This window comes from Calidris pugnax, unplaced genomic scaffold (assembly GCF_001431845.1).
Source record: "Calidris pugnax isolate Ruff unplaced genomic scaffold, ASM143184v1 scaffold14, whole genome shotgun sequence".
NCBI lineage: Eukaryota > Metazoa > Chordata > Aves > Charadriiformes > Scolopacidae > Calidris > Calidris pugnax.
In genome coordinates this window covers 12,548,314-12,567,304 of record NW_015090793.1, presented here as the reverse complement: position 1 = coordinate 12,567,304, position 18,991 = coordinate 12,548,314, and the positions used below count along the sequence as shown (strand labels likewise).

Below are 18,991 nucleotides of genomic sequence, written 5' to 3'. Positions count from 1 at the left end.
GGAAGCGGCGGGAGGCGACGGAGGAGGCCGGGCGGAGGGGCTGGCGGGCGGCAGGGCCACAGCCGGCGGCGGGCGCCGGGCCCCGGTGAGTGCGAACGGGCAGCGCGGGCCGACGCGTCTCCTTCCCCTCTTCCCTCCACCTCCTGTCCCCATCCCCTTCCCGGCCCCTCAGGCCGGGGCGGGGGCACAGGCGCATGCGCGGGACCCCCCCGGCCTGCCCGGGGGCAGCAGCGGCGGGGGCTGCGCTGCCCCTGGTGCCCGTGGGTATGGATATATGGTATATACGTAGGTACAGCCACACGGGTAAGTAGTGGGGCTCGGGTTTCCAGCGGTGTCCGCCGGGACCGGGCCTGCCGCCTGCTCTGCCCCGGGGTGGCCGAGCCCCTCGTTGTGCCTGTGCCCTCTGAGGTGTGTGAGGGGGGAAGAGGCACAAACAGGTGGCGGTTTTGCATTCTGACGTAGTAATCTGTTGGGGGATAAAAAAAAAAAAAAATCTTTTCTGGTTATTTTTCTCTTCAGCCCGGGTGCAGGTGTTAACTGTACGCTTTTGGCCAAAACGAGCCGTTTTATGCCCAGCATTTCATTGCTCGGATCTGAAATGCCTCCCGCCTACCGAGGAGGTGCCCCCTCTGCCCTTTTGCTGTCAGTGGTGCTGGGAAGCGTGGGGCAGGGCAGTGCGCCGCAGCAGTGGGTGGTCTCCCAGCGTGGATCCTCTGAGGGTTTTCTGGCACTACTGAAAGCCCCTTTGCATGTTTTAGAGAGACAAAAAGCACGGACAACATTTTAGAGTGCACCTGTATCCCTTTTCACAGAGCTGTTACTCCGAGGCGGGTGGCATCCCTCCAGGAATGTTGTTTTCCCTGGTGTTCAGCTAACGCTCAGCTGTGCAGTTGTGGTCTTGGCCAAGAACTCAACTGTAAGTGTGACACACACACAGATGTTTCTATCCCAGAAGACCTTCACAAAGTGCATTCGCAGCCTGCAAGGCCCAGCTCCAAAATTTGCTTTCTGAGTGGCTTTTTGGAGTCACTGGAAGTGAATTTTCTTGCCCAGAGGTGGGAAGGCGTTTGGCTGTGTTTGAACAAGGAGAGAAAAGCAGTGGGAGGAGGAAGGAGAGCTGATTAATCAGGGTAAGAAAAAGAGAGGAAAATCGAGGAGAAGTGTAGGTTGAGTTGGAAGAGAAATGCTGTAGAAATTTAGAAGAACATAAAGATTTAGGTTGTGGGTGGGTGAAAGTTATGAGCAAAAGGCCACTGGCACCCAGTCTGTTGTTTCTTTCAAAGGTGCTTGAAGTACCTCAAGCCAGCCTGACCTGACTCCCTTGCTTGTGGTATTCTCTTTTTTTGCTGGATTTGGAGCAAGGGAGGAGAGAAAGACTCTCTTTACTGAATAGCTTCCCAAATGCATCATAGCTTAACACTAAACTGTGTGGATGGTTTCCTTAGCAGCACACGACATTCGCCTTTGGAGCCTTCAGTGTGCAAATGCTGTGACTTTGGTTCTTTGTCCTGAAGAGGGGCTGTCCTCACTGAGAGGGGTGTTTCTGGTAACAGCAGAGTGCTGAATTTCATAGGTAGCATCACCTTGCCACAGAAAATAGGACTTGTTTAAAATAAATGACATGTTTCTCTATAGTGCTTTCCTGTCTCTCAAAACAGAAAAATAGATAGAGGACATACAAAATAGAATCAGACAAGAAAGTCTGTCAGAAAGCCTAGGTAGGATAAACCTTCTCTTATCCTAGGTCATTTTTGCAGCTTGAGCCAGGCCCTCTGAGTGTCCTCCAGGACAAGCTCTGTGAGGTGCTAGAAGAGGGGATGGGATCTCCTTCCCCCAGCCCCGGTGCAGATCTGAGCCTTGCCCACTTCACAGCTGCCTGTCTCCAGCCACACGGCGATGGCATCTATCACTCGTGGTCAGCTCAGGCTGGACATCACAGCCAGTAAAGCCAGAAATTATATTTTCATCACACGTTTCCATGTGCTAAACAGGAGAGCTTTGAAATCCAGCTCCTGCTGCTGCTGGTGACAGCTTTGTGAGGCCTGGGCTGTGCTGTAGCATCACAGCTCTTGGCTTGGGTTTTGTTGTCCAGGTTCTTGGGGAGCTTTTTCTTTCCCACTCACAAAATGGTCAGTGGTAGGGAAGGGGTGGAGTCTCTCCTGCCTGACATGATTTGATTCCTCTTGTGGGAAGGGGATGGTTACAGCCTTGTAGCTGCCTGGTTGGCAGGGATTAGTGCAGCTGTAAGGTTGGCAGTGCCTGGGCTCTGCCTGGGGTCTGTGGAGTAGAGCCTGGTCTGCACCAGAGGGCTGCACCAGATACAGATAAGGTGCCCTGCAAGCTTAGTGGCTAATGAGAGTCTCCCAGTATTTATCAGCCTTTTACTACTCTTCTTACAAATGTGTTGGCCTCTTGTGCACTCCTCCTTGCGTGGCTGTCTCCGGAAATCTTCCTTTCAGCTTGCCTTCCCTCTTTTCCCCACCGAGCCTCCTGTTCTCCAGCCAGGTTGCTTTTTTCCCCCTTTCTTGCCGGGGTGGCTGAGGTTACTGCTCCAGCAGCTTCTCCTCGCCTGCCAGCTGGTGGTTACTGCCCCCAGGAGCAGAGGATGCGAGGGCTCTGTGAGTCAACACAGTTGATCCCAAAGGGCTGAATTGAGCCACTTGACTTTGCACTGGAGCAAATTGGGAGCGCTCCCCTGCCAGCTCTGCTCTGAGATGCTGTCCTCAGACAGAAGCCAAGCCCCAGCACGGCAAAGGTAAAGCCACCTGGGGAGAGAATGGCCTGCAGAGAGCAGCAGGTTGCTTGTGCCTGTGCCACATCAGAGACCTCTCTCCTGCCTCCCTGCTCCTGTTACTGCTTTTGCTGCTGTGGGGAGGTTCAGGGCGCACAAGAGGCAGCTGAGGCTGCTGCAGGCGCAGCCTTCCCCTCAGCAGGCAGCACCCCACATCTGTACCAAGAGGAAGCAAAGACCATCACTTCATCTCTCCTCATCCTTCCTCCCTCTTCCCTTACCCTCCCTTTCCATCTCACCCGTCCTTGGGAGGAGCTGATGCTTGGCTGTTGCGAGGCAGGAATGGATCATCTAATTGGTAATGGGAGTCGTGGGGATTCTTGTACTCAACAAAAAATCCAATTTATGTTTAGCCAGAGCTAGTTGTGATTCCCCATCCCACTGCAGCCCTCTCCTACTCAGATAGACCAAACCCAGAGCATTCTCCCCACCTCTTCTTCCCCCAAGGTATCCATTTTATTGCTGCAAAGCTGAGTCTGCCTGCACTGATTCAACATCTTGATCTAGCCCTAATCAAGTATAAGCAGAGCTCAGAGGGATGCCCGTAAAGGATTTATTTCCCCCATGTGGGGAGCACAGAAGCGAATGCGAATCACTGTTGCAGTGTCACTGCCAGGCTTCAGCTTTCCTGATTGCTCGGCACCCTGTGGTAATGAGAGCGCAAGGGATTTTAAAGAAGTTGAAAATGCCTGGTCTAATGCATTTTTGGAGTTCGCCACGTGTGGTGGGATAAGGGTGTGTTACACAGAGCGCTGACCTGGTGCTTTTTTTTTAATTGGCATCTGAATCATCGTAAACAGGCTCGCTTGGCAGCTTGTGCAGGCTGGCAGTGCACAGCTTAACTCCTGACAGATTTCTCATCCTCACGCCCTGTGCTGTAGCTGGTTTAGGCAGGAGTTAGGAAGGTACCTGGCATTTTTAAGCGTTCTGTACCCTAAAACTATGGGCAACGCTCCCAAGTCTGAAGTGTAGAGCGCTATTCCCTCTGGTTCTCAACTCAGGGTGTAGCATCTTATAACGATTTGTGTTACGTCTGCCGTACTCTTCCCCAACTTTGTTCTGGGACCACATTTCTCCTTTCAGCTAATCTTCATCTGCAGGTTCTGGGCCAGCTTTCACTCTCTGGATTGGTTTTGCAGAGGCTTTGCTCACAGCCTCCACATACTGTCTCCAGATGTAAAGAGCAGTGCAGCACCCTGCATATTTTGACCACTTCTCTGGTGATGGTTGGTATTTCAGACTGTGGTGACCGAAGTAGCAGAATGCACTGTTTGAATACAGAAAGTCTGTTGAAGCTCAGCTCTACTGCAAAACTATGTTTTCACTGTTTAGAATGAAAGAAAGACAGTTTGGGTCTCTTTTTAAGAGATGGCTTTCTCCTTAACTGCCACAGTCTCTGCCAGGTTACTTGTAGCTACTGAGTAGCAGGTAATACCCGACTGCCGTGTACCCCAACTTTGGGTGTGTGAGGTCACCTGGGTGCTTGTCTTGGACCGTTTTTGCATGAGGTGATGTTGGATGGCGGCTGCCTTACGGCTTTGCAGGGAAGCAGCTGCCCTGGCTAAGGGAAACGCTGGCATCGCCTCACTTCGGTAGCATAAAGGATAGTTTAAAAAGTACTTCGTGTTAGGTGGAAGCCACTCATTCTTCGTCTGCCCTTTTTTCAGTACCTGGAAGCAATTCTGACCCCAGTAAATTGTGATCCATGGCTACAGTGCTAATATGCCGAAGATTTCCAAGGCTGAGCAGGGTGACTGCCTTTTCGACTACAGCCAAGTGCAAGGCCGAGAGCGGAAGCAACAAAAGTAAGCACAAAAAGGAAGAGAACCCAGAAACAGCCAACACTGGAACCGAATCTGCGGCTACAATCCAGTTGCTGAATCCACTGGACTACAGAGTATCGTACAATCCATCTGCCTATGCCAAAAGCAGAGCTGCCTCCCAGCAGCACGCTGCTAGGAGCAGTGGCCAGGCTCTCGGTGACACTTTCACCAGCCCTGGCACCTCACAGGTTCAGCATACAGTCAGTACCACCTCTTCTCAAGCTTTGCCACCCGTCAGAAATGCCCTGCCAAAGCCCAAGCCCAGACCGCTCCTCGAGCAAACCATCTCAGCACAGCTCTCTGCGGCACAAACCAAGGAGGAAGCAGAAAAGGATAAAAAAGAGATGCATGACTCCAAGGAGGACCCTCGCATGTTTCAGAAGGGGAGACCTGAATACAGATCTCTCAGCTATGACAGGTTTGAGCTGATAGAGGCCCTTCCTTTAGAAGAAGGTGACTTGATTTTGCACAGTGTGGCCATGTGGAAGGGCAGCCAGAGCCCAGGAACTATCACAGATTATTTTTGCAAACTGAGTCGTTTGCCAGTGGAAAAACGTGCAGCGTTGGTGTCCGAAATCAGGTTTAATATACTGTGTCGCTGGGCTGTCAAAAGCATCAGGTTGTTCAGTACTTCAGATCTCATCAATATTTTGAAGGCTTGTGTTCGTTTGGCTGTTCCATCCACCCACCCTCTGCTGAACGCCTGCGAGAACGAATTCTGCAGGCGGGTGTGGGACATGAACCTGGACCAGCTGCTGCTGGTGGCTGATTACTGGCGCTGTCTGGACCGTAGTGTGCCTTCCTACCTGAGCATTTTGTTCAGCTATGCCAACATGCACTGGAAAGACCTCACTTTGCCCCAGTTTGTTCAGCTGGTTTATATCATAGGTGAAGGCCGGAGGTCACCCGCGGACTTGACGTGGAAGATAGAGAGCATGATTTTGAAGTACTTGGACTCCTTCACCATGGAGGAGATGGGTGCTATCTGCTTAGGGCTCTTCAAGTCCCTCAGTGGTATCTCTGACCACGTCATGAGAAAAATTGGAGACAGAGTCTCCCTGCAGATGGAGGACATGAGCACTTATGCTTTGGTGAACGTGCTTAAAATGCTTCGCTATGCTCGCATGGACCACTTACCTGTCATGAAGGAACTTGGGAAGGTTATTCCCGCTCGGATTCCTGCAATAAACATCCAAGGCATCATGCACATCACTCTTACCTGTTCATCCCTACACTACTTTGACGAAGGCATTATGGCTGCTGTAGCCATGTCTTTGCCTTCTAAGGTGACTTACTGCCGAAGCAAAGATGCTGCCAAGTTCTTGTGGTCATTTGGATGCCTGGACTATGAACCTCCAAACGAGGAAGAGTTTTACTCCAGCCTGATACAGCAGATGCATAGAAAACTCCATGAATTTAGGAAGTTCCCAGAGCATCTCCTTACTGGTTTGCTTGGCCTGGCATTTGTCAAACGCTTCCCAGAGGAGCTGATAGACTATGCTTTGAGGCATGAGTTTGTCCAGAAAACAAGAAGTAGTAAATATGAGCTCAAAAAGGACCTGTTCACCCTTGGCAAGAGTGTTGAAATTGAGTGCCCAAGCTACCAAGGGAATCGCCTTCCACCTCAGTTTTATGAAGAGGTTACCGAGATGATTTTGAATTTTGCAGAGCAGGAAATCTATGTCAGGCCTGAAATTATGGAAGCCGCATCTCTTCTCGAGAGCATGTTAGGTGGCCCCAAGTATGTGAAGAGCCACATGATCCTGCCTCACACGAGGTCGAGTGATCTGGAGGTTCATTTGGCCATGGATGGGCGTCCCATCCCTTTCAACTTAAAAGACTCTGTTGCAGATAAGAAACTAAAAGACATTGGAGTTAGTCTAACAGATGACCTAATGACTCAGCTTATAAAAGGCAGATCTAATAACCAATCTCCTGTGGAACTGGAAAGTGAAGCCAGGACTCTGGGTCAGGAGAGAGGAGAAGTACAAACCCCACGCGCAGGGGATCATGCTGTGCTTTCAGGTGGAGCTCTTATAGCAGATGCCAGATTGCAAGTTGAGCCTAAATTGGGGCGCTGTCTTGAAGCCGCCCCATCTCTTACGCTGAGTGGGCAGCCTCAGGGGGTGAAGCTGGCTATTCAGGTGTCCAACCGAAATCACTACTGCTACTGCTCCAAGCGGCTCTTGGGGCTGCACTGCCTGAAACGGCGGCAGCTGCGGCAGCTGGGGTATGTGGTGGTTGAGCTTCCCTTCTGGGAATGGTTTCCTCTGCTCAAACGCACACGTTTGGAGAAACTGAGCTACCTCCATTACAAAGTATTCGACCCGGCGCTGCTTAGCAGGGCTGGCTAGTTGGGTGTAGTGCTTGCTCAGAGGCTGATGCAGCCTCCCATATGCATCTCTCTTTCCGATTAAGACGGTCTCAGAGTGTTGGTGAAGTTTTTGGCAGGTGCTCTGTGTGCTCAGGCTGTTTTGCTATGTTAGTCAATTCTGCTCTGCTGACAGTCGTGTCCCATGCTCTCCTTTGGTACGTAGATCCTCAAATGCTTCCATGACAAATAAAAACTCCTGTCCTATTCATTTTTCTCTGTGATTACTTTTTTCTCCGCCTTAAATGAAAGTGGATGGATTTGGTGACAGTGTGAGAGCAGAACAGTGATATCTGGGAGAGAATTGGGACGGGTTTTAGTCATGAAGCTGACCTGGGTGCCAGCAACACACAGAGGTGTTTCCTTGCTGTTTCCATCACTGTTGAGGTCAGGCTGGTGGGCACGCAGTCTGGGTTTCTCCTTTTGGAGCTGTGTATGAGCAGGAGAGATCACAAAAGCTGGATGGTGAGATGGAAGCTGGGGCTGAGGGTTAGGATGCTCTGACCCTGAGACATTAATTTTGTGCTCAGCTCTCGGCAATGCCTGGCAGAGAGGTCTCAGCCAGACCCTTTACTTTCTTATCACTGTGGATCCAGCCAGTTCTCGCTTTCCTTCTTTACACCAAAGCTTAGACCCAATCTCATTCCGTTTTTTCATTTAATCTCCCTTCATCCCCACTGTCTGTCTTCTGAGTTGCGTCTTCATGGAAAGTGAAAAAACCAGCTGTGGGTAAAAGCAACTCGGTGACCAGCTCTTGCTGTGAAGCAAGAGTGCAGGAGAGCTTTTCAGAAGAGGAAAGAGCAGTGACTTGGACATGCAGAATAACACGTTTTCTTACTGAGATGTTGAACCTTGAGCTGTTAAGTCTGTCAGGGTCACAAACAGGTAGGAGAAAATCCCATAAAATATACCAATATATACATACATAGCTCCTCGTGCCGCAGAACAAGGAGTGACTGAATTGAAAGACAGCGCAAGTTTAGTGAGATAATAAATTGTTTGTAATTGACCAGAGCTAATTGCACAGGTTATTAAAAACATGGTAGAAAAGGATGAAGATTTAGGACGCAACCTCCATAACAGCCTTAGACTTAGAAGAAGCTGTGAGTTTTTCCTGAGGAATGGCTTGCACCCATCCATGATTTGCCTGTCACAAGGCAGCACTGCGAAAGAGGAGGCTGCACGACCACAAGGTCCACGGGAGAATTTGGCATCCGCCGTAGGCAAGATCTCAGTAGACAGCAGCTCATGAGAAGTGAGTTCTGCAAACCTGAGTTTGTAGGGGTGCTGAGGTGAAGGTGCCTCTTCCTGCTCACCGTCGTTCAGAGAAGGTCTCACTGAGATTTGCTAAATGCAAATGCACCACTCTGGTCAGATGGGAATGGAGAAGTCTTTAGCCCAGGAAAGAGACGCGAGGATAAATAGATCAGAGGGCAAATCTTGAGTCATTCCAAGAAAAGGAGCAGAGAGAGTTGATTTGCCATTTTTCGTAATACCCGCACTGACGACCAAGCTGATTTACCAGGCAACAGGTTCAAAACAAACCAAAATGTGTAGTTTTTGTCACACAGCCTGTAGTTAAACCGACAGTCTTACTCCCACAAGATGTGGGTGCCAAAAGTCAGACCAGTTCAGAAGCCTGTTTGAACAGTTCCTCACTGACAGCCCTGTGCTCAAAGCCTCTCAGGCTCAGAAAGCCAAGAAAGTAGTGCTGGAGGAGAGTTGGTTTGAGCTTGCCCTGTTCCTGTGTTCCCTGTTGAGGAGCAGGAATCGTTCCTGATGGCTGTCAGACCAAATACTGGGCTAAAAGTGCTCATCTGGCCCACTGCAGCTCTCCTTGGGTTCACACCTGCTTTGATCAAGCACTGGCGTTGTAACCTCCAGGCTCTGTTCTCTGCACGCTTGGCTTCTGTTGTGGTGATTTTAACGTGTGGCATTGGTACCTTGGATACTGCATTTCTCTTTTCAGGCTGTTGCTCTGGATGGCAGCAGAGCGGGCTGCACCCCCCCGCTTCGCAGGCGGGCGGAACGAGCTCGTTAACGCTCCGCGTTTCAGCAGCCGGACTGACGTGCCCCCAGAAGGCCAATTTCATTTTGGCTGAACTAACAGCTCCAGTTGAAAATCATTAAAGGGCTGCTTGTTCTTGAAGCCGGCGGTGGGTTCCCGATTTGCAAGGCTGCCCAAGGCGATGACATATTAAAACTAAGGTTAATGTAAGGTTAAAACTCTTACCTCACAGATAATTTCATTCTTAAAAGGCATCTGATACAACCAATTTGAGTCATATTTTTTTTCAATGGAAAAGAAGGTGCGTTCACTTGAGTTTCTTTAATGAACATTGTCAGAAAAATCATCTGGGTCGGTGTTAGGGCTGTTAAATGCCCTCTGCTCCCTTGGAGCTATTAAATACCAATTATTAATATTTGTATTTAATCTTAGCTTACATCTGAGGCTCCTGAAGCCCTCAAGAAACGTTTCTCTTTGTGGCAGCGACATGTTAGTGCTGACTGGTACCCTTGTCTTGAGAGGCCCCATCTAAGCTGGTCATGTTGGGTGTTGTCCAAGAGCTCAGGCAGGTCCTGCCTCAAGCTGCTGAAGGCAGTAGGTTGACCCAGTGTGTGTGGGGAACCAGGCACGCGGACGAAAAACAGGCAGCTCAAGGCCACACGGTGGGGATGGGCCCTGGCTTTTTCCACCTTGGAGCCACGGGGGTCTGCAGTGCTGAGTACCCCAGTTGGATCCCAGTTGGATCCCAGAGCATCCCGTGTCCTCACACCGATTCCTTTGACAACCTCATGTGATACTCTGATGCTTTACTGTATCTATAAAACCTCCTGCATCTTTGATAAACTCTCAGACCTAATTGCTAGTGTATCCATAGGTAAGACTTCTTAGTTAAAATACCTGTTTTCTCTTTGATGTTTGTTCAGGGCTTCACTAATTAATATTAATGCGGTTTTTTCTCTCAGTCCCAACTGTCCACCGCAGTCATTGGGATTTATATTGTCTTTACCTCCTGGACTCAGATCTGAGTTCCATTTTAGGAACTACTGAGCTTGTAATGCATACAGGCTCCAAAACATGCGACCCTTTCAGTCTTCACTGGTGTTCATTGTCTTTATTTTGCCTTTTGTTTTTTTTTTACAAGCTGAATCTGATGCTCAGAAAGTGAGCTGTCTCCAACTGCCAAGATGGTAATAAACGTCTGTCTCCCACAGTTCAAGCCTAGAATTCACTGCAACAAGGTAAAATAATGATGGGGGCAGAGGCAGGGAGCTGGAGGGATGGAGGGTGGCATGCTGGACTGGTTGGGGCTGGGGAGGGCTTGTTTGCTGCTGCTCTGTGATAATTAGCAGTGTTTCTGGAAGACTGATTTTTGGCTGGCCATGCCAGGCTTGCCTGAGAAAACAAAGCAAAGGCATCTCACAGCAAACTCCTGTCATTTTGTGTGGTCTGGCTGGTTCAGGGAGGGATTTTAACCTGGGAGGCTGCGTATGTCCACTGGCAGCAGAAGCACTGAGGACAGATGCAGGTAAAGGGGAGGCTTTTTCTCTGCAAAGCCAAGGACATTTTTGTTAGTTGAAATCATGTTCCAGTGATGTGGGAGGGTTGTGATTTGGGTAGGTTTGCCCACGGCTTTCTCTTCCAAGCTTACCAGTATCCTGTCATGCCCAGCAAGGAGGTTTTGTGAACTCGTCTTCGGAATCTGGGCTCCTGGATCCCCTTCCCCTTTTGTGATTTGGACTTGAGAGTCACTGATGTGACCAAGAGAACCATCTGGGTGTGTGGGCTCTGCAGCTCACAAAAAGATAAAGTGGAGCTGAAGGCTTAGTACTTTGCAAAATCAGTATTGAGAGATTCCCCACGAGTTACTGTTCAAAATTTCATTTATCCTGTCTATGCTTTGGTCAGTCTCTGCTAGGTAGTGTTAGAACACTGTGTAACCTCATGTGACAGCTCGGATGTGGCACACACTAAGTGCTAGAGGAGAAAAGCCTTAATTTTGCAGGATCTCGAAACAAAACAATGTTACATGCTCACAGGTGTGCATGTTTTGACTTGAGATACCTTTTTACCTGCAATATTTCAGTTTTCCCTTTGTCTAGTAGAATATGCAGCTCTTGACAAGGTTTGCTGAACTTAAATGTGCTCTACAAGTAGTTACATTTTCACCAGCATCATCAGAATCTCTTAGAAACTAACTCAGTTTTAATTCAAAGCTGTTTTTTAATTTTAAGTCTCCCCACCAGCTCACACTCCAAAATCCAAGACAGCCTTGGATTTTTCAGTATTGTTGTGTAAAAATAGCAATACAGGCGGTGTGTTCAGAGACCCAGCCGTGCTGCCAAGGTTTTGTGTGATGATCAGGAGGGTGAGGAGTGACCGTAATAAGCAGATGGAATAAGTAGATATTCCTTGCTGTTATCTATTCATTTAGCAAGTGCTGCAGACTTTTTAGGCCTCAGGGCTTCCAGGAAAGGGAATGCGTAGAGCCAGTCTGTCCAGGAGCAGATCACAGGGTGAGATGGCATGTCCTAGGAGACAAAGGGTGAGACCCAGCCTGGTTAGAGGGATCTTTCTCTCAGATCCTTCACCTGGGTGATTCAGACTACATCTCCACATGGCAGGACAGGCTGACATGATATTTCGCCTCTGTTGAAAGAGAAGGCTCCTGTCTCCCCCCCCCCCACATGCTCTGCTCCCAGCCACACTCTCCCACTTGATTTAGTTCACTGACCCAGCCAAAACACAAACCCTCCATAATTTTCCACTCCTTTAGCAGGCTAAATCAGCTCTGCAGATGGCCAGGTAACAGGATGCAGATAAGAGTGGATGGGACCGTGTGGCTGGAGGAGGGTGAGAGTGGGTCTGCTCTGCCTCAGCAGCAGAGATCTCCTGTGTTGTCTCAGCTGCATGTGAAACCACAGCTGTGATTCCTAGTTGATGTCATCTTGCAAATCTACCTAAGTGCTTGTGAAATTAGTTTCCTTTTATTTTCTTGCTTCAATTTAAATCCATTTTTCTCTCGAAATACAGATTTCTGCTGATGGTTACGAAGTGGAGAATCTGATCTCCGAAGACCTGGCCAGGAGAAATCGTGGTTTCCGTAGCGAGTACTTTATCAAATCTCCAGTCCATGTCACCATCTCTTTTCCTTTCAACATTGAGATCTGCAGGATTAATATCGATGTCTCATCTGGGGGATACCAAACCTTCTCTGGGCTCGAAGTTTACACCTCTACCTCATGCAATAAGACCTCTTGGCAGAGCCCTGAGGGTCAGTTCTCAGGTCTGGCCGGTCAGCCTGTGTCAGACAAAGACACTTTCACACTGGTGGGTAAAGCTGTCTTGAAAAATCAAAGCAAAGTGACATTCGGCCACAGAGGCTTCAAGCCGAGGCCTCCCTTCCATCAGATGGAAAATGTCTTCTCCTACCCTGGCTCTGCATCTCAAGACCTCTGGAACAAAGGGCCTGCCTCCCTGAGCAATGTGTCGCACTTAAAGATCTGCATCACCCACGTGGCCGGAGGCGGCCTGCCTTGCATTAAGAGGCTGGAGGTGTGGGCACAGCCTGCCAAATCGTGCCCACAGGAGGTGATTGAGGGTGTCTTTCAGGTGGCCTCCCAGTTCTTCACCCAGGACGTTGGCAGCCTCAAGCCTGAACTCTGGACACCGATGGAGAGCGACTGCGTGCCCTTCAGTGCCAATGACAGCGAGCAGCAGACCCTGCACAAGCTGGTGGATGTTGTCCAAGACATCCCCGAAGAATTCCTGGACCCCATCACTCTGGAGATAATGACCTTCCCCATGCTCCTGCCCTCCGGCAAGGTGATCGACCAGACTACCCTGGAAAAATGCAACCGGAGTGAGGCGTCTTGGGGCAGGGTACCCAGCGATCCTTTCACTGGGGTGGCCTTCAGCCAGCACTCACAGCCCCTACCTCACCCTACCCTCAAGGCCAGGATAGACCACTTCCTCTTACAGCACAGCATCCCTGGCACCAACCTGCTCGGGAGGGCTCACGCCTCAGAAATGCTCGTACCTTCTTCCATAACAATGTCTTCTCTGAAAAGGAAAATGGACTGTATGGATCAGAGCTCTGTGCAGCCTCCCTATTTTTCTTCTACAAACTTACTTGTCACGTCTACCTCAGAGAACAGTGCTAAAAAAATGAAAACTGACAATGACTCGCATTTGATCCACATGGACTGTTCGACAGGTATCATGGCTCCCTAATTCATTTGTGTTTCTTGGGTGTCTTGACGGCCTGGGGCCAGGTTTACAAGTCAGGAGACTCCAATACAGATTCCTGCCCCACCTCTAGAAAGCTTTAAGGCCATTATATTTTGCTGTTGATGGATGTCTTGGAAGTCCAGGTCATCGTCTTGTTCACCTCCCCTCTCCTCAGCACAACCTGCCATCCTGGATGGTGTTTGCTCCCATTCTGTTTCACTTTTTCTCATCTCTAGGCTCATCGTTCCCATTGTGTTACCTGTGCAGCCTGTTTCACAGCCCTCTTCTTTGCTCAGATCACCGAGTTTCCCTTTCAGTTTGTATTTCTTTTCTTCTCTGTGCTTTCAAGCCACTGTCCATGTGGAGACAGTGTTTTTCTCACAGTGTGCTGGTTTGAAGTTTCTTTATCATGGGTGATTTATTTTCCCAGCTATCCAGTATCTTCTCGCATCAGCAAGAAAATAAGCAACAGCAGGAAAGGAAATGTTTGGTGGTGATGGCATAGGTGATGGCATAGGATCATAGATAGTGATGGCACCAGGTCTGGTTGGTGTGGGTCTTATCACGAGGAGTGAGGTGGGGAGGAAAGTGGGAATGGGACACTAATCCTGCTCCTGGATTTCCCTAGCCAGGCACTGGCTGTGGGGCTCTTGGTGCAGGTGGTTCCTTGCACGCTCAGCGTCGTTGCAGAGATTGTGTCCCCGGGACATGCTGGCTGCTTACCTTCTCACAGGGCTGCTCTTGGTGTGGCAGCAACTGTGTTTGGGCAGCGTGTCCTGCACAGCCTCCCATCTACACCAATCTTAGTGCAGCAGCGTGAGGGCAGGGAACAAACAGCAGGAAGGGAATTGCAGGCAGTGCTGCCTTCAGAGCAGGAAGGAGAAGACAGCACAGGCTGGGAGAGACTTGCACAGGGTTTGCAGTTGGCTAAAGCAGAAAACCAGATAGAGACATTAGACAAGGGGTGTGACTTGTGCCTACAGGGGAAGGAAATGGCCACTGGTTTCCTTTTGTCTTTGCTTTTCTCAGTGATCTGGGAGCAGTGTTGCTGGGCTTAAGCTCCAGGAGGCAGAAAAACAGTCCAGACCTGCAGTGCTGAGATAAATTCCCTGAAAAGCTGAGTGCTGTCACCCACCTCTCTCAACCCTCTCTCCCCAAAATCTGTTCCCTCTTGTGGTTTATTCTCTAATGACTACGACCTTCAGCTTCCAGTCTGTGCTGAAGAGCTTGGCTTGTGGGCAATTGCTCCTCTTGACTCCACACTAGATCTTTTGCCTGAATCCGCATTTATTTTGCCGTGTTTGCTTTCTCCCTTGTTGGCACAGGAATTCCTGAAATGTTTTGGGGTTGCTGTCAGTGCAATTGTTACGTGGATATATCTGTACTTCATACAGCAACACTTATATTTTCTACAGTTAAACTGAGTTACTGCTTTAGGTCGTAATCCCACTGGAGGAGGAAGGTGAACGTAAGCTGGGAGGAGGGAGGGAGATGTCTTTAATAGTCTCAGATGGGCTCGAAGAGAGCAGCAGTGTCTGAGGCTGTCTGTTGGAAGGAGTCTGGTCTGAGTAGGATGGTATAAATACGTGGTGCACAGGTGTCTTCTGGTCACGTAAGGGCTGTCTCTCTAGGCAGGTAAGTCGAGTTTTCTTGTGTTTGTTAAACAAGTTGTCTGTAACACAGCAAAATGTGGCCCACAGCTTCTCATCACTACTCCTGCCTGCTGGTACTTTTCTCTACCATCAGCTTTCTCCCAAAATTGTCCAAAAACGTTTCAAGGAAAAAACTTATGTGGTCATTTGATTTTAAACAAATTCTTTAAAGGCTTGGCTGAAAATAATTGATGTTGAGTGATAGGGGAAAGAGTAGGAAGAAGTCAAGACTGCACATTTCTGCTCTGAGATCCCAGTCTAGAGCTCATTCCGTGTTTTAGGAGGAATCACTAGTTATTTTCACTGCAGAGGTGTGTAACGGCGCCCGCTGGGGATGTGCCCCCGCCCCACACGAGCAGGGACAGTCCTGTGGGGTCCGGGAGCTCCCGTGGGAGCTGTGCCTGTACATAAATAAAAAGCACAGTGCTCGTCCCAGGAAGCTCATGCTTCAGTATTTCATCAGCCTTGATTGCTTTAGCAAATGTGCAGCGCTAATTCAAAGGTCTTCCTCTGGGAGATGGGTTTAACAGAATTTGTGATGCAGACATCATTCTCTTAATGCATAGTCTTAATTAACGCCTTCGGCATTGGACAGAACACTGCAGGGAAGGGTCCAACCCTGTGCCTTTGGCTTTATCCCTTGACTTAGAGCTAGGACAGAGAGAAAAAAGAGAATGCCCAGATTTTGGCAGTGACGTAAATGTTCCCAGTTAGCTGCACAAAGCAAGCCTGGGAGCACTGGGCTGGGACCCTTGGAGCAGGCTGAGGGAGCTGCCTGAGGTTTTGGAGAGAAATGATCCAGAAACATCTGGATCATTTGGCATTTTGGCCTCTTTTGGACCTGCAGGTATAAGGCCAGCACCTGAATGTTCATTGGCTCTGGGGCATGACACGGGTGTCTGACAGTAGTCCCTAGGGCTTTTCATCTTGAGGCCCCAAAGGAGATGAGGCACCATACCCCCATCCTGGCACCTCGGTGGGGGGAAGAGACCTCTCGACAAAACAAGTAGCGGAGCTCCTGAAATCCTGAGTGTTGTCCCAAAGGTTGAGGGGCAGAGCAGCATTTCTGTTGTGTGTTGAGAGCTTGCTTTTTCCTGGCGTCCGCTTCTCCAGCTTGTGCTTTTCCTTGCAGATCTGGTCTCTCACGAGCAAAAGCTGTCGGAGAGTTTGGACACTGCCTTGAACTCGGCGCTCAGCTCCATGCCCTCGTTTACGGCCAAGCTGATGAGGAGCCAGCAGCAGGCACAGAGCGAGGGGGGCTGCAGCAGCTCCTGGAGCGTGGGCACCGGCCTCGGTAAGCAACGGGCACCCCTGCTTCACCTCTGGGAGAGAGACAGGAGAGGAGAACTGGGACTGGGTTACCAGGGAGGGTTTTGCTGCTGCTCAGCATCTTTCTGTACCTCTTCAGACCCCAAAAGGTTATATATTCAACATAAAAATATTACATTGTCTCCCAGCAAGCTTTACGTAACAACCCCTGATTACTGCTTTAGTATCTCAGCAGTTTTAGTGGTTTATTCTCCCAGCGAGGCAGATTTAGACCTTGCTGACCCCTGGGAGGTGAGGTGTGTGGTCCATGTCCACAGTCAAGGCAGACTTCAGCACGGGTGCTGCCATTCCCCGTGGTGGTGGCTGGTTCTTGTCCGTGCTGCCCCGGGAGGGCCCTGGGTAGGGAGTCTTAGAAGGAATGTGTTGTGCTGCGCTGAGCAGGGTAGGGCAAGGCAGATGGAGAGCTCACCCCACGTTGGGGCTTGGGTTGCTCCTGCAGCTCCATGGTTTGGGCTGGGGGGCTCGCACAGAGCAAGCCGGGGAGCTGCCACGTGGACGGGGAACGAGTCTGGTGTGGAGAGGCAGCTGGAGAGGTGTAAACCTTGCAAATGCTGACCTTTAAACAGCAGCAGGTAGTGGTAGCAAGGTCACAGGCCCACCAGCCAAGCCTGTGCCCAGAATCCCATCAGTTTTGGATATACATAGACCAGGCTGGTGAGTCCTCACAGGTTTCATCCCCACTGCCAGCTGGACATGCCAATCCCTCTGCATATGCATTCCCAAAATTATTTCTTTGGGGTGCAGGGAATCATTGAACCTTCATACGTCCCTCCCCAGGCTGGTGCCCTAACTGTTGCTGCCTTCCTCCTCCTCCTCCTCCTCCTCCTCCCCTGAGCGAGAATCTGCTTGTGGCAGAGGAGGGGGCTCAGGGGGACCAAGTGACCCTGAGAAGGGGCTGGGGCTGTGTGGCTCCCAATGGCTCTCTCTCTGAATAGCTTTAGCTGTTTCGCAGTGACATGAAGCTATTAAGCTTTTTCCTGTCCCCTTTGAAATTGCTGCTGTTTAAGAGTTGACTGAGTAGCCCTTGATGGGTGGTGTGTGACAGGAATGCAAAGCCATACCTACAGCCTTTCGCTTGGGATTTGGTGATTTTCATTCATTGGAAAAGCAGAAGGGAGGCCGGTTCAGTCGCAGTAAATGCGAAAAGCCCTTTGTAGTCATCTGTCCTCAATTAAAAGCCTGATGGTGCAAATGCTGACGTGATCCAACCCCTTCTGAGCACAACCTGCCCCAGAAGCCAGGCCGTTCCCTTCCCTTCGGGCAGTGATGGAGAACAGGGGCCACGGTCCTGAGCCATGAGTGCCTCGGGCTGTGCCATACACCCCCAGAAAGGGGGGCCCTGCTCCTAGGCAGGGTTGGGCACACAAAGGGTCACACGGTGTGGGCTTGTCAACCCCCCCAACCGAGCCTCTTCTCCTCTCACCTTTGCAGAGCAGGGCAGGAGCAGCCAGACGCAAGGATGCGCTTCCTGCGGCAAAACCTTCTCCTCTTATTTCAAAACGGAGCCCGTGTACCAGCTTTCCTGCGGCCACCTCATGTGCCGCCCCTGCTTGGCCGAGAAGCAGAAGTCCCTGTCGTCCATACTGTGCGGGAGCTGTAAGAGGGCGGCCACCACGCAGGACATCAGGAGGGTGCACTTCTGAGACCTCGGCTGCCGCAGCCTGCCGGGAGGAGGAGGAGAAGGAGCCGCTGCTGTTCCCCGTGTCCGTATCCATCCGTAGGAGGACGAAGGCCTTTGGAGAGCTTGCCAGATGAGCACCCGTAAGGGCGGAGAGGACTTGGTCTTCTTGTGCTTACAGAGTAGTGGGGGGTGGGGGGGTTAGAGCATCGCGCCAGAGCAGAGCGATCTAAGGATAATAAAAGCCATAGCTTCTTTAACAAGGAATATGTATTTATACTGAACTGATTTCCACCTGTCGCCCCCCTGCCCTCTTACCACCATCCCAGTGGCTCCGTGGTTTAGCATAGGTGCCTTTTGGACTGTGAGTTTAGCTTCCCTGTGAGTTAAAACCATTTACATATTTGACGAGCAGCCATTCGGCCGTGGACCAGGCGAAGTCCCTGTGATGGAGAACATGCAAAGCTACCTGACGTCTGCCCTTCCCCGCCTCACTCCCCTGCTCCCCGCGGTGCCCTGGCCGTGCTGCAGGAGCACCTCCTTCATCCCAGAGTCCAGCGAGTCACGAAGAGAGGCCGTGGTCAGTGCGTGAGTAACCGGCAGCCATCGCATCCTGCTCCTACGGGCTCCCGCAGAAAAGCCATCGCGTTACACCAAACGTCACTCTCGGGTTGTGTTGTGTGACTGGACCAGCTCCCGTCTGGCTGATAGACATTTAAGCCTTAATAAAATTATGTTTAAAGTCGGGTTCTCTTTCTGACTCGTAATTGGTCTCATTGTACTCCTTAATGATTTCGTGGAGTGAATCTCTTTGCAGAGTACTGAATAAATGGGCTGGAAAAAGCTAAGCAAGTTGACACAAAGGATCTGCAGACCCGTGGGTTTTCGGGGAGTTGTCACAGCAGCTGCGTGGACCATCACAGGGTTGAGACTCAGATTCCTAAACCCGAGGAGGTCTGGTCTTCAAAGAGCTGTTCAGAAAAAAGCCAGAATGAAAAATCACTCAGATACATTCTGTCTCCAGCGTGTCCTGGACGTGTTGAGGGTAAGGTGACAGCAGAGGGTTTTGTCACCTGTATAACCCCCTGGTGCTGTCACTTAATTGGTAATTTCTCTCCTCGGAGCAGACATTCCTTCCTGATGTTCTGCGCCAGTTTCTCTGGGGTAATGAG

General features: G+C 50.3%; 2 protein-coding genes across 8 annotated transcripts; both read left to right on the top strand.

Annotated features, from left to right (window-relative positions):
• The first annotated feature begins 24 nt into the window (after positions 1–24).
• Positions 25–18,579, top strand: UBOX5 (U-box domain containing 5). Of its 5 annotated transcripts, XR_001411258.1 has the most exons (6): positions 25–85; positions 10,135–10,231; positions 12,024–13,206; positions 16,005–16,166; positions 17,633–17,962; positions 18,235–18,579. XR_001411258.1 is itself a non-coding variant. In XM_014935999.1 (5 exons), exons 2-5 carry the CDS (start codon positions 10,178–10,180, stop codon positions 17,842–17,844), a joined length of 1,611 nt encoding a protein of 536 aa, XP_014791485.1. In that variant the 5' UTR covers positions 25–85; positions 10,135–10,177; the 3' UTR covers positions 17,845–18,579. The 5 variants fall into 5 exon arrangements, 4 of the variants coding, with proteins under 4 accessions (XP_014791485.1, XP_014791488.1, XP_014791487.1 ...); XM_014935999.1 differs by having other exon boundaries at positions 17,633–18,579; XM_014936002.1 differs by lacking the exon at positions 25–85 and adding an exon at positions 862–916 and having other exon boundaries at positions 17,633–18,579.
• FASTKD5 (FAST kinase domains 5) lies at positions 27–7,005 on the top strand. Of its 3 annotated transcripts, none has more exons than XM_014935995.1 (2): positions 27–85; positions 4,459–7,005. In XM_014935995.1, exon 2 carries the CDS (start codon positions 4,497–4,499, stop codon positions 6,966–6,968), a length of 2,472 nt encoding a protein of 823 aa, XP_014791481.1. In that variant the 5' UTR covers positions 27–85; positions 4,459–4,496; the 3' UTR covers positions 6,969–7,005. The 3 variants fall into 3 exon arrangements, with proteins under 3 accessions (XP_014791481.1, XP_014791482.1, XP_014791484.1); XM_014935996.1 differs by lacking the exon at positions 27–85 and adding an exon at positions 813–916; XM_014935998.1 differs by lacking the exon at positions 27–85 and adding an exon at positions 1,112–1,130.
• Positions 18,580–18,991: the final 412 nt, after the last annotated feature.